The 14,968-nt window shown below is 42.2% G+C and overlaps 1 protein-coding gene across 4 annotated transcripts in view; it reads right to left on the bottom strand.

Annotated features, from left to right (window-relative positions):
* LOC132984180 (transcription factor HIVEP3) overlaps positions 1 to 14,968 on the bottom strand; it is a 48,431-nt gene that overhangs the window by 12,971 nt on the left and 20,492 nt on the right. For 2 of the 4 annotated variants that reach the window (XM_061050883.1, XM_061050886.1), the window contains exons 2-4: positions 12,037 to 12,082; positions 1,410 to 3,729; positions 184 to 467 (exon numbers count right to left, since the gene is read on the bottom strand). In XM_061050883.1, the coding sequence (XP_060906866.1) occupies positions 184 to 467; positions 1,410 to 3,381 (2,256 nt within the window). In that variant the 5' untranslated portion in view covers positions 3,382 to 3,729; positions 12,037 to 12,082. Of the gene's footprint in view, positions 1 to 183; positions 468 to 1,409; positions 3,730 to 12,036; positions 12,145 to 14,968 lie in introns of those variants that run through there. The other 2 variants (XM_061050885.1, XM_061050884.1) reach the window with 2 other exon arrangements.

Genomic DNA, 14,968 nt, shown 5'->3' with positions numbered 1-14,968 from the left:
TAATAGTCTTAACATGAATACAATTAAAATGAATGAAAAACTGAAAGCTGAAAGCTGAAACATCAAATCATTTAAGACCTTTGCTTTAAAAGGAGAGGGTGACATACGTAAACAAATCAAGGGAATTACATTTTATAAAATGTTAAAATATAAAGGCAAATGCTACTTTTAGTAATTGCATACCTTGGATGAGGATGCTGTCACTGGAGGTGAAAGAGATGGCATGTCAGCATCAGGCTCCACAGTAACAAAGATCTCTGGCACTTGGATGTTTGGCTGGCGTATGAGGCGAGATGTAGAAGGTGATGGTTTTGGCTCAGGTTGTTGCCTTTTCTGAGTCTCTTCGATGTCTGGTTCCTGACTTTCAATGGATATGCTCTCCTGCCTCTCAAACGAGCTTGTGTGCTGGATCACAGACACACCCTTCCTATCCTGCTGTTGTTTTGGATCAGTCTGTAAAGAAACACCTAGAAATAAACCAAATAAACACCTTAGCTTTCATCACATTATCTTGGCATACTGCCTGTTCTTTTTTGCCCATCTGTGGTGATCTGTGGTATCTGTGGTTTACTGATGTACAAACAGATATTGACTTATTGCACATATTTGCTTTGGCTACTCGTCTATCTGCTCTCCCAGATGTTAAAAAGGATATCATTGCTTTAGTTATTTAGCTATCTGCTATCTCAGATGTTAAAGGATGAAAGGCTATGAGCGAAAAGCAAAGTTATAAATCACACCGGAGGATGATGTAGTTTTAATTCTGATGGCTATTGCAAGGATATAAAACAAAAAGTAAAACAAGATCCTTGGTTGTGTTACTCTCAGATATATGTTGCTTTGGACAAAAGCGTCTGCTATCCTAGATTATGGTAATGTTTTGTACATGAATGCCTCCACTCTGATTCTAAATATGCTGGACAGTGTGTATCATGGTATACTGAGATTTATCACCAACCATTGGTTTCTTACAAACCCTTGTACTTTATGTTTTGACATCAACCTTTCCTCTCTTTTAATTCTGAAAGATGGAAACCACAACCTTTGTTCGTTAGACTTTGTGCAATTGGTTGCTGCCAAAGATGGAACTGAGTTGGGGAAGAAAGCTTTTAGGTTTTGTGCACCTTTTGCTTGAACAAACCTGCAGTCTGATTTTTATCTACAAAACTTAGTTGGTCTGAATGTTTTTAAATCCTTAGTGAATAGTTTTGAATCCAACCTTCTCTATGCAAGTGTTTTGGCAGATTATTTTCTTATTGAAAGAGTGTTTTTGCGGTTGAAACTGTGCTGCTGCTATTCATGGACAGATCTCCCTTGAAAAAGACATATCTGATCTAAATGGGGCTAACCTGGATAAATAAAGGTTTAGTAAAAAATTAATGTAAATGTAGAATTGTGGAAAAACAAACCTGAGAGGGCCTGGCTGTGGTCTGGTCTGCTTGGCACAAGAGATAGGCTCGAAGAGCTGCCTGACAGAGCAACAGATCCAGGGCTGGGAGGATCCTCCTCCAGACTTTCTTCTTTCCTTCTCTTCCTCACAGCCATGGCCAGTGCTCTGAACTTATAGTGCATCATCATTGGGGGGCGATCTTCCCTGGAGGTTTTACTCACATCCCTGCTCTCATGTTCTACTTTTTTCTGGCCAGGGCATAGGCCTCTGTGGGCCTCGTAGCCTTCACTGTGTTGGAGGGTGGCTCCACATGCTTCACATACAAACACGCTCAGACTTTTTTGCTGTTGTTGTTGCTGTGGCTGTCTTGACGGTTCAGAGCTTCTGGCCTCCTCAAGCATCATCTCAGCTCCCAAAGGTACTTCTATGGCAGGTTGGCGCCGTAACATACGCTGGGAATGCCCAACTCTCAACTCTGCTACCACTGCTTGCTGCTCATCAAAAGACTGGCAGAGACGATAACTTCTGGGAGACATGGTGCCAGAGGTGGAGGGCTCTCCTTGGCTGGTAGGTGATGGCATTGAGTGGCTTCTTAGCAGAGGAACTGCTGATAGTTCCTGGGTTCCTATTGGTTCTGCTTCATTGTGGATGTGCTTTAGGCTACTGGTGCCAGGGGCTTCTCCTTTGGGGTCAAATATGTAAGGATCTTTAGGGGTAGTAAATTTAGGGGACTCCATGCTGCTTTTCCTGGACAAAGAGGTACGCCTGGGCTTTACACTATCAATTTCACTTGTGTCCACTACGGCTTCATTGATAGTGATGAGCTTGGTAATATGTTCAATTACTTGAGTTTTGGGTACAGCGAAAGGAATGCTCTTGTCCTCTGTCCCTGAGGATGACGAAAGGGAAGATTGAGGATGCTGTTGATGGGGACTGCGCTGCTGCCCTCCCAGCCTTCCATATTTCCCAAGAATAATTTCAGCGTAGGTTTTGGCACTGGAGCTGGGAGGGCTAGCTTGGCATAGGTCAGTGCTACCTGATCCAGAAAAGTAGCCGGACTCTGTGCTGCCCTTACTTCCAGGGCCTAGAGAAGAAGAAGATGAGGTGGATAGGGAGGAAGGAGGGTCATCTGGAGATGCCAGTGGGCCACGTTTCCTTTCACTAAGCCTCAGTGCCAACCTCTGCTTTACAGCCTGGGAGTCTTCAGGTCTCGGACTCTCCTCCAACCCACTCAGCGTCTCCTTACTACCTTTCTTATGTCGACCCAACATTTCCTTAGAGGAGGATTTCTTGTGTTGGCCTGTCTCTTCTTCAGACTCAGTGCTTTCTCCCTCTGTATGTTCTTCAGGGTCCTCTCCAACACCACTACCTTCTGGCCCGCTTAGACTGGGCTCATCGCGACTGGATGCCAGACCTGCTTTAATGCGATGGGCATGAGACTTGCGGTGCTTGTACAGGTTGCTCTTGGTCTTGAAAGAGAATCCACAAGGGGCACAAGGGTAGGGTCTTTCTCCTGTATGGGAGCGAATGTGTTTCTGAAGTACGCTTGGCTTGGCACAAGGACGGCCACAATAAGTGCACACATATTTCCCTGGTTTTTGGGGTTTCTTCTCACCTTTTCTGGTTGAGCTAACAACATCTGGGCTCTCTTGGCTGGACTGAGATGGGACCCCATGACCATGCTCACCCTGGCTGGAAGTAGAGGGAAGGGACGAGGTTGATGAGGAAGGTGGAAAGCAGAAGCTGCCTCCTGAGGTACCTGGGGGGTCTGATTGCTGCCATGCTACTGCTTGCTGCTGCTGTAACCTAAGCAGATGGTCAGTGCGTTTTGGTTGCCGATTTTGCAGGCGGCCCAAGGATCTGTGTACAGGACGAGGATTAGGAGGCTGCTGTGGTAGACAAGATCCTAGTGAGGATTCAGCTGTAGCATGCTGCTGCTCTTGTCTTCCAGAGCGCTTCCCATCAGCTGGATGACTAGGCTCAGCCTCCATAGAGTGGGGTGGGGGTGCTCAAAAACACACAGGGAAGGGCTCTCTGAGCCTTATGTGGCTAACCGCATGGCTGCAGAATGGTCAGAGGCAGGGGTACATCAACAGACTGAGTTGTAAATCACAAAGGAGGGCCTTTTTCAGTGTGGGCCAAAAGTTATTTTGGAGTACCAAATGAGACATCATTAAAAGGTGCCCTGGAGCTGCATGGATGCAGGTAAACATGGATCATCTCTCTGTACGAAGCGGCTTTGCTTCAGTCCAGCCTCAGCCATTCTAAAAATCCCACCCAAGGTCTTCTATGCATATCTTTAGTTTGTTGTATGTTAGCTGTTCAGCACCTGAATGGGTCTGAAACACAGAAAAGACATGGAAGCTTTGAGTAAAAAGATGGAAACGTATAAATGCATTTAATTGATTAATTTAAAAAAAGTTTTTTCACAAAGTTTAGAAATATTTTTTTTTCCTCTTTACTTGGCAGTGGGAAAAAAAATAAGTTTTCTCCATGAAAACAACTAAACCAAAAGGTAACAAAGAGAGATGCTGTTCTGCCTGAAAGATTACACCTCATTTCTAATAACCTAAGAGTCTTCAAAGAGTCTGCCATACAGTCTTACAAAGAGTTAAGACTGCAGACTGGTCAGTAAAAAGACCAAAAGTCTTATCATGACAATCCCTATTACATATTTCCACCACTGTATGACAAACAGAGTTATTTCCAAGTACCAAATGCCAAGAACCAAGTGCCAAGTGGGGTCATTGTTACTGTACATTGAGAAAACAAGACAATTGCTAGGGATGGTAAATGATTTTCAAACAATTTAAATGATACTTTTATCTAATATATAAAAAAAATGATTCCATTATCCTAACCGGTGCCTGGACGTATTGCCAGAATGCCTGTAGCTCATCACAAGACTTCTTATGTTGTGATAATGCAAGCAAACAGGCATATATTTTGTGTATGTTCAGACACACTTGTGATTCTCCTTAAATGTAAGGTAAAAATACAAAACTGATGGCTGTCTGATCAGGACCTGCCTGGTCTGCAGGAGTCTGCACATCAACTCAGGGCCAGCCATGCAACATCCATAGCGGAGGCAACAAAAGAGGCACCCTCGTTGTTAGGGCAAGCAGTCAAAACAAATGCTGAAAATAATGGGGGTAAATGGATGGGTTTGCTTTTCCAGTGAACAAAGGCACTTGACAAAAACTGGGTTTTAGCCATAGCTCCTCGCCCTGACTGGAGGATATTCTACTACCCGGGTGCAGTGATTATGTGGGGCCAAGACATGAGGATGTTATGAAGCCTGTTGTGAGAGGTCGTTATCAAGATTGATCTTTTGTAATATTTCCAACTTACATACTTCTATAAAGCTGGGTTTATGTGGAGCCAAGTATACTGTAGATGATCAGGGTATGAGGACATTTCCTCTTTTATCAAGATATATGTTCTGTAATATTCCCCACCAACTATAAAGCCTGTATAACCTCTCAACTGTAGGAGGGAGTTCTTGTGTCATAGCCAATCAAAACAGATTCTAGGTATGGATTGAGCCAATCATAACCTTTTCACTGAGCAGCCATGCCCAACAGATGAAAGTCCCTGCGCAGACTCATCCAGAATATCAATCATAATCTTAGATATTGAGAGTACTCCAACCCCGATTCAGACTCTGAAGATTACAGCTCGCTGAGGGAGTGTGTTCACCTTACAGTCAAAGATCTCTGACAGCCAAGAACATACCAGAGAGGACATCATGAGCTTCTATTACATCACACCTATACTCTGAGCAAATACAGAAACTGACTAGAAGGAGGTGAGACTACAGTTGTTTCTCTACCAGCACTAGTTTCTACAGAGCCCCTGATGTCACAAATCTTGTTAATAACTTGTTGGCACAAGTTGTTTTTCTTCTGCGCACAAGTTAACATCTGCATAATGTAAAGGCATGATAAACCCTGTTCATTGGAGACCACCAGGGTAAGTAGCATTTACAGCCTTTAAAAGCTTTCAATGATTATTAGAATTAAGAAAATTTGACCGTGGTTGGTCAGGTGTCAGTTATGTGTATTTCTGAAGCCAATTTCAGTTAAATTGCATAACAAAAATGATTGCTGAAGTATCTTGGTTGCCTAGTACAAAATGTCCGCAGTCTGATAATGCCGAAAAAGTTACGTTTCTTGCTTTTTTAAGTGGACAACTTAGTAATGATTGCTTTGTATTATTGAGCAAAAGTTTGAATTGATAAAGTTGAAGAGTTTTGAATGTATTGTGAAAAAAAGTTCAGATTGTTTATCTTCTATTTTGAACATTTTGATGGTAGAGCTGTCAGTATGTACATGCAGGGATTTCAGGTGTAGTGTAGGCACTTTTATTGTTATATTTTTAATTTCCCTCAGAACCAACTGTCAATAAGTGACGCTTGACAGGGCTTTTCAGTCATACACTTCTCTGTTTTCTATACGTATTACGAGAATTACTATACGAGAATTACTTTATTTACAAAGAACATACTAACATGTGAACAGAGTTTTGTATTCATTTTATCGACATCTATCAGCCTTGAATAAAAGGTTAGGTATATATTTGTGTCAGGTAGTGTTTTTTTCATAACTCAGTTAGAAGGCTTAGTTTTTGAAAACATTTCGTAAACAACATCTGCAGTGTGCAAGTTTGTACATACATTCCTATAAAGTTTGAAAGTGTTGAATCATTCTAAAGAATTTTCAAAATCACCCTCTAGACTCTGTTCTTGCTTATCCACAGATGACTGTGTGTTTGTTTCATGCATCACAATTATTTACTGCAAAACACACACTGAGCTTTGGACCTATAGAACTTTTGATCAAGTGGCATAGCACATTCCTCAGAGTCCCATAACCCTGGGATAGAGTACATTACATTTGGTATTCCATGCGGAACATTTGGGTTGGACCCAGGTAGGATTCGATGTGCATTCCAGACATCCTCAATGTTGATCAGCTCTACCTAAAAAACAAACAGAATTTCTAATAAGCAAAATGAAATAATAAACTGAATAATCATAGCCATCACTAAATAGAGTTATAGTCTAGAGTCAATTTAAAGGCCTGATAGCTTACGCCAATAATGTTTGGCTATAATCCACAGGCCACGCAGTATTACCCCTGAATGATTCCCATTACGCACAGCTGAAGAATGGCCTTGTCTAGAAAAGCCTCCATTAAACCCTCCTTCTTCCTGTAGCCTGTAGATAATTATCTTTTGGGAAAATAAATTCATTTTTTCGGGGGGACTTCATATCCGTAAATGAACCATTCAGGTACTCTAACCAATTCCCCCCTCACCTCCCCAAAAAACACCTGCAACAGTATGGCTTGCACACAGTGCACCCAGTGTAATGTAGGTCAAAGCTAGCAATATCTTAGCAACTAATGTTTCTCAAACAATTGTAAATATATTTTTAACACATAATATCGGATAGGGAGTTGGAATGGAAACGTAGTGATGGTGTGACATTGCTGTCTCTCTCCTGTGTTTCCTGTCAATCACAGCCTTTCTGTATTGTGGCGGGATGAGAGCTGCACATAAGACAGAGTGTAGATGAAGAGCAGCTCATTTCAAACTAAATCTAATTTCCCCTTGCATCTTTGAGGAGCTGTAGACATGTTTATTAGTTCTTTAGAGCGTAACTGCTGTGACACAATCATAAAATAATGTCTTCTTTCTTTCTTTTAACACTTTTTTTTCAATTTCAGGGCTCGCTTGCTATGCTTTACTCCTATGTCACTTGACCACCACTGCTCTATCTTGATCATGGCAGCTTTAGGCCCAAGGAGCCAAAGAGTGGCCTCTACTGGCGCGATTGCAGGGATTTCAGTTAATATGAGAACATTTTTAATCCACTGAATAGATAATGTAAGGGGTGGGAAAGTTGAAAGCTGGTTCATGCTCTTTTCTGCTTGCCAGTATGTTCTAGGCTCTTTTGTTTATACTTGCATACACCAAGTACGCGTAGCACATACCAAATGCCCTGCCTCTTGAGGACTGGATGAAATGCTATTGGAAGATCTCTAGGTGATAGAGTGAATATGTATGGTAGATATGCATTTGAAGTAGGAGAAAAAAATACAACAACATAACGTAAAAAGTAGTTGGGAAGAGAGAAAAGAGTGAATCAGTGATCCAGTGGCTAAATAAACTGGTCCAGCAGGAGACTGCAGATTTCGGTCCCAGGAAGTAGGCACTGACAGTTTTTAATGAGCCACACTTTTGCTCCCACCATGTGTCTAAAAAAAAAAACACTGCACAGTCAGCCTTCGTTAGAGCTCGTTTACAGAGAAAGAAAAAAAAAGAGAGGACCAGTCTCTCCCTCTCGGAAACAACTTGACAGATTCTCCGATCTCCACATTCCCCCACATCTGTCGAGAGCTGATCAGCTGCTCAATGTGTGTTTCTCCATTCAGGCCAATGCTTTTATTACAACAGCATTTTACCATCAACAACTACCAATTAGGCAGTGTAACAAAGCAAATCAACATCATTTTAGTCCACTTCCCTGTGAGACTTTTGTATGTGGTGCCAGCTATAGACAAATCCAGGGGAAAAAATAAAGTTGACAAGCCGCAATTACTGCTTCAGTGTCAGTTCAAAATCTACAGGTTTGAATGCAAGCTGTCCTAAGCAGTGAACAATTTTATAGTTTTAATATTACTTCATATGTAACTTTACTTTTTGCCAACTATGTCAAGAACATTGTGAAGAACCTCTGGTGTTCTCAGCTGCTGTAACAGTCGTGTTACAGCAGCTTAACTTTGGAGAAAAACAACAACAGGAAGTGCACAATACAGCAGTATTTACATCATGAAGAGTCCCACTCTATGAGACGTGACACTTTACTGGCCGCACAAGAGGATCTTCAGAAGACAATCAAGACATGGCAATGTATCATTCATCACTAGGTGATTAATGAAATGACCTCAAAGGAGTTTGACGTTGGTCTACTACTGGGCTCAATCAAATAAGTGATTCTGGTGGTCATTACAGACCAGCTGCATTAGTAAAAGCGTAGAAGCAACATTTTTGTTGATATTCATTCAGCATGTAATTCACAAGTCTTTGATGATTAAATGCAGCAGTTAATTGATTGAGCTAACCAGCATTTTAGAATAACCTTAAATCACACAGCACTTCATCAAAAATATGTGGTCGCTGGTAGAGACTTTTCTCTGTTTCTCCATCATTTATCAGGCTGTTGATAACGATGTCTAATATGTAAAATGAAACCTAAACTAACCCGAGGGGGAGGGGCCACCAAGTGAGTTAAAATGTGCATACAAATGGCAGTATGAATGCCAAAAAGAAAGGAGATGCTGTGCATAGAAAATAAGATTAAACAGGAATGAAAGCACCAAGAGAAAGACAAAAAGTGTCTTGCATTACCCTGCTGTAATAAATGTATTTTTTTTCTTCCATGTAGTTGGTTATCAGAGTGTAAATTTAATGATCTCTGGCAGAGCAGTTGACGCAGCCCTTAAACAGGGCGATTAGATGTTTTAAAGGTTGGGGAGAGCATTGCTTACATTATTCATGGCCGTCTAGACTGCCAGCTCTGAGAGGGGAAACACAGAGTCAGGGCCCTGCCAGGAAGGTGAGGGAGAAGAAAGCAGGAGTCGAGCCTAAAAAAGGCCAAACACGCAGACCGTACAGTGCACAGTGTACAGTACTTCACTCCCCATTGTTAAACCCACCTAAAAACATTAGCCATGAATCTACTCTGACACATCTGACCAGAAAATCAGTCGCAGCGCACTGAGGTGACCCGCTCTGCTTCCAGTCAGCCGGTCCTCCTGCTTTCTGATGAGGGGTTTTCCTCTTTCATCATCCTCATTCCACAAGCATGACGTATGTTATCAACGGCACCTCTCACATTCAACACTTGAACCATTGGCTCATTCACTATACGGAGAAATATATTCAAAGGATAAGACTACTTGTAAAGCCAACACACAGGATGTGTCAATCTTTGTAAACTTTTTGATGAGGTCGGGGAAGGTCTGTTGTTTACCATGCTCTATTTTTAGGCTGAGGTGCAAGCAGGAAGCCACTGATGCACTTTTTTTTTTTTTTTTTTTTTACCGTTCTTTGATTGTAGGTTTAGATCAGAACCACAAAGCTAAACACAGCACCAATTTGCTAAATGAAAAACTTTCATCCTCCCCAATGGTTCGCCATTACCTGTCCAAAATGATCCATTGCCCAATAATTCTCGAAACAGGCTTATGGAGTATGCTGTGACTTGTTGCGTGGACCGGTTTCGGGTTTCTGTGCCTTAGAAGTGTTTACCGACTTGTCCACAGAGAGGAAGAGTGAGAAATGTGTGAACAGAGATGTGTTTGTATGTGAACATGAAAAGAGGCATTGTCAGCAGAAACAGGCTCTGATGCAGGTACCCAAGGGAGCCCTGACACCCAGAAGATACTCAGCATCCTTAACAAACTCACACACATCCCTGCAAGCCGTCACACACACACAGACACAGACACACACACACACACACACACACACAGACACAGACACAGACACACACAGACACAGACACAGACACAGACACACACACACACACACACACACACACACACACACACACACACACACACACACACACACACACACACACACACACACACAGACACAGTCAGACACACACACACACACACAGACACACACACACACACACACACACACACACACACACAGACACAGACACACAGACACAGAGACACACACACACACACACACACACACACACACACACACACACACGCGCCTCTCATCATCTCTGTGAATCTCCAGAAGATTTATAAACCCTAATTGCAATAAAGCAAACATTTAGCTCACCTCCTGCTCAATAAGCAGCCAGGAGCTTTGCAGCAGATTTACAGTAAAAACTTCATCATCATGCACGGGGAGTGTGCGGCTGGCAGAGTTTGTGGTTATTTCCTCATCAATACCCCAACGTGTTCATGCAGCCAGTAATGACGGATGAAAATATGAGCTTAACATTAAATTACCTCATGCCCTGAGAACACATAAACCCTCCAAAGTGGTTTTAAAATATCTGCTGTCATACCTCTCCTCAAAACACACAAACTGACTCAAGCAGCACACACACACACACACACATACACACACACACACACACATCCCTCTCTCTCCCCTTTCTCTGTTACTGGCAGTAGCCCGGTGCTGGTTCCCATGGAAACCAGCCTACTCTGAGCAATGGCAGATGGAGAGGGAGCTGGAGGTCTAAATTTATCTCCCAGCATCCTTTCTGACTACATACGCATACTGGCAGCAGGAAGTAAGGAGGGAAAATGTTTGGCTTCTGCATGTATTGCCTAGCTGGCATAACTTTTGACATTAAAACCCGGGTGGTAACTGACATACACCACATCAGACAAATACATGCAGAATTTCCTTTTAAAGCCGGATCACAAAGCACATATTGTCACTGACGCAACACAACATTCGATACTGTAAAAGACAGTCTGCAGCATTCCTGAACTATAAGGTAAATGGAAAAACAATGCAAAAATGAAACACTGTCAATCAAACTGAAACCCAAAATCCTAGGGAGTCACACCAACCATTCACAGGACCACAGGAAGAAAGCCCAGAGGAAAGAACAAAAGAGGCAAGCATCAGCAGGAGGAGAAGGAGCAGCACGCTAAGGAGGACGCCGTCTGTGGAAATACCACCTCATACCAGTGCCCTCACTCACTCAGCCTCTCAGCTCTGGGAGGGATGCATCTTCGGGAATCCCTGCTCCACTGAGTCGAGAGGGTGTTGAGAGGGATTTCACAGGGCTTTGATGAGATTGGCAGATCACAACCGTTGCTGTGTTCACTTTGATTAAACACAGACCAGTGAACTGCAGGTCAATAGCGTCTTTTAATCAAACACGAGTGGCATCGAGAAGCCGAGGAACGCACAACTTAGTGTCAGGAGAAGATTGCGCTCAGCGTTTTAACAGTATATACTACAAAGGTGCAGGGTGCTTGTTTCCATTATTTCAACAGGATCTTCATGAATGGAAACCATCCTTTCATAATTACTTCGGACACTGGTTCAGATTTGAACATAAAAAAAGGAACAAACAGTCAAGTTAAAATCTTCCTTGCTCTGATGGGACTCTATCCTACTAAATAAAATGGGTGAAAGTGAATCTAAGCATCCTTATCTCTATACAGTGACAACATTTGACATGTGATAAAAGTTTCAGGGAAGTTGACCTTAAACCAGTAAAACCAACTTTTTACGTTCACATAAGCCACAGGCTTGAGTCTAATAACTTATTAAATTACTTCAGGGTGCAAGGTTTTATCAAAGTATCAAATAAGACATTTGCCATGAAAGTATCAGATGAATAAACAAAAGTCCACACAATTGGAGAAGCAGCTAAAGTAAAAGTAATGTATCATAGCTGACAAGTAAAAGAAAGTAAAAATCAAGTCACAGTAGTGAAAGAAAAGAGAGAGAGAAGAGGAGACAAAGGTGGATTTAAAGAAAAGTTGAAGACAGGGGATGAGGGGGCACAGACATCGAAGATAGAGAGAGAAGGAGAGAGAGCGAGAGAGAGAGAGAGAGAGAGAGACAGGCTCAGTTTGGATTACCTGACAGAGCAGTCTGGTCTTCCCCCTCAGAGACGCTTTACAGGCACTGCAAGACAAGCAGGGAGAGCCAGAGAGTGAGCGGATATGACTGTTTGAGTGGGTGTGTTGCTGAGAGAGGGAGAAGGAGAGAGAAAGAGAGAGAGAGAGAGAGAGAAGATGGGTGAGGTAAAAAAAAAAGGCTTGTGAGAGAGGAAGACACTATATGACTGTAAGAGGGGAGGAGGAGAGAGATGTGTTTGCTAGAAGAATCTCAAAACGACTCGTACTCCCGTAGCATGAGGAACATCTCGTAAAATGTCCACACACCATCCTCTTTAGAATCACAGTAAAGGAATCAAATTGTCACATTTTTTACATTTCTGCTGCAACAGGATAGGGAGACAAGTGCACCTACAGAGTTACAGGTTTATCAAAGTAGTAAGCATCCAGTATTGGATGCAAATTGCGGATAAGAAAAGATGACAATTGCGAAAAAAAACTCTGGCCCTGGCTATTCCTCTAAATTCTTACCTTATTATCAGCAGAGTTATCGAATTGTTGCAGCCAATAAAGCATTTTTCTTTAGTGAAAAACCCTATATCTAATGAAAATGTCTCTTTTTGTAAACCCTCTACTTCCAGTTTCAGTGTCACTGTGCTGCATCTTTATAATGAACGCCAGAGTGGCATCCATTCAAGCAAAGCCTGCATTACGCAGAAGTCCGGCTGGTCCTATCAGCGATGCAACACATGAGAGGGAGAGAGATAGAGAGAGAGAGACAGAGAGAGAGAATTGAGAATGAACGGAGCCCTGCTGTTCCATACAGCTCTGCCTCATTGGCAGAGCGCAGGAAGTGTGAGTCACACACTCTAAAATAAACATGTTCACACAGCGACGAGCCGGCACACAGAACAAGAGGATGGCTTGGTGTCTGACCAGCAGAGGTAGTTTAAATAGGTCTTCACAGGCCGGCAACACGTGGAGGACGAGTGGGACTCAGACAGATGACATGTGTCCTCTTATTGCTCGATTATTTCTCTTTATGTGCTCTATTGGACTCATCGTCTTAGTTGAATCAGATTTAGTGTTTCAATGTGAAGCTTCCACTATTTGTTACTTCTCATCTATCTCACTACTTGAGTCTAATGTTTTATTATTTTATCTTATTAATACATCTTTATCTGACTACTGTCGCAGTGTTTCACATCACATCACAATATTTTCTACTTTTTAACATTATTTTCTACATTATTTAACTTGGTGAAGAAATTCTGCTAGTGAGCTCAAATGATCAATGGATCAGCTGGCAGTTAAGCTATCCCCTCCACAGAGGGTCAAATAAATACTGACATCTAGTTTGAAATTGCTCTATTCATTCATTATTCTTGCCTTTATTAAAAGCCTTTTATTGAAGAGGGAAACAATCAGCCTCTTGTAAAAAAATAAAAAACTAAGGAGGATTACTGAGTGACTTCTTACCAAAACCAGCTAAGAACTGTCAAACTATTTAGCAGCTATGCTAGAAGACCCTCCTGATGACCTGTGACTGACACAGGACAGAGTCTGAGAAAAACTGATTTTTGGAGGACAATAGCGCAAAAGTGCTTTATTAGGTGATTTAACAGTTATATCATCTAATTATTTCGTTTTTTTTTAGAGAGGAATGTTTGCAGATAATTCAACATCTGGTACAAACCCTGAATCAACACTTGAGGGCCATTTTTCAAGTTTGAAATCGAAATTTACTTCAGACATGTAAAAAAAAGCAAAATACCCAACGGACTTAACAAATAACATACATTCAGTCTATCATGGTGTTTCTGAATACAATGCAGCTTTAAAGACTGAAGGTCAGTGATTTGACTTTTAAAATTTTTTTTTTTTGACTTTTCATCACTGATGTATCAAAGCATCCAACTCTGACGGACAGGTTTCCTTTATTTCTTTTTGTTTATTTCCTTTGAACTTCATCTTACAAACACCTGCTGATTTACTCTCTGTCTTGGATCCCTTGTTTTTGTTTCTGTCTCCTTTCCCCTGTGCTTCCCCGATATACTGTCTCCTCACAGCGTTTCCTCTCTCATTTTATTTTCTCCCAGTCAATAGCAGTGTTGTTCAGCACTTGGTGATTACCTCTAGCTCTGTGCGGCTGCTGGCTGAACACCGTAGGGGACTGTGCTGGCCTGATGCTGCTAGCAGGCTGCCTTCACTGGCCCAGGCTCTGCATTGTGTTCGTCTGAATGTACTCATTGTCACCCTTTGCAGCACACACCTTCTATACTGTACTTCCCTGTGAGGGACCTTCACTCATCCATCATCCCTTTGTCTTCTGTTCCTCAGACTGAGGGCTTCTGACGGGAAGGTGGATTGGGGGGGGGGGGGGTCAGAGGCCTGGGAACAAAAGTGGCACTGTGGCGGTGATTGACAGGAAAGTTGCTCTACACAGACGTAACGATTAGCGGGCCGGGGACCACCCTGCAGACGCACAGTCTGGTTAGAGAGAGCTCAGAGGAGGTTCAACCACTCTGAGAGTGACAACAGAGAGTGACATATTTTGAAGACTGGGTTGAAAATGCAAAGGGCAACCATTGTGAAGGTGTAAAAGCAAACTTTCAGAACAGATAATAACAAAAGATAACCATATGCAACCCACCGGTCTTTATGCAAAGCTGCTCTCACTTACAGTAAATGGAAACAAGCCCTCCCCTGTGGTACGGTCACATGAGGCTGTTTCACTTAATACAACACACACACACACACACACACACACACATCTATGCAATGATATGCAAAAGCAAGTAACACCTAAAATGCAAACATCATGCTTCATAAGAATCTTCATGTTGTTTTGGAAAAGCCAAAGACTATAATTTAGACCAAATGAGTGGTTTGCACATTTACAGACAGCCATACAGCTGGCATATTTTTGGACTTTCACCCCATAAAGTGCAGA

This window comes from Labrus mixtus, chromosome 11 (assembly GCF_963584025.1).
Source record: "Labrus mixtus chromosome 11, fLabMix1.1, whole genome shotgun sequence".
In the NCBI taxonomy this organism is placed as follows: Eukaryota; Metazoa; Chordata; class Actinopteri; order Labriformes; family Labridae; genus Labrus; species Labrus mixtus.
Note: the sequence above shows the minus strand (reverse complement) of the source record. Positions and strands in the feature narration are given on the sequence as shown.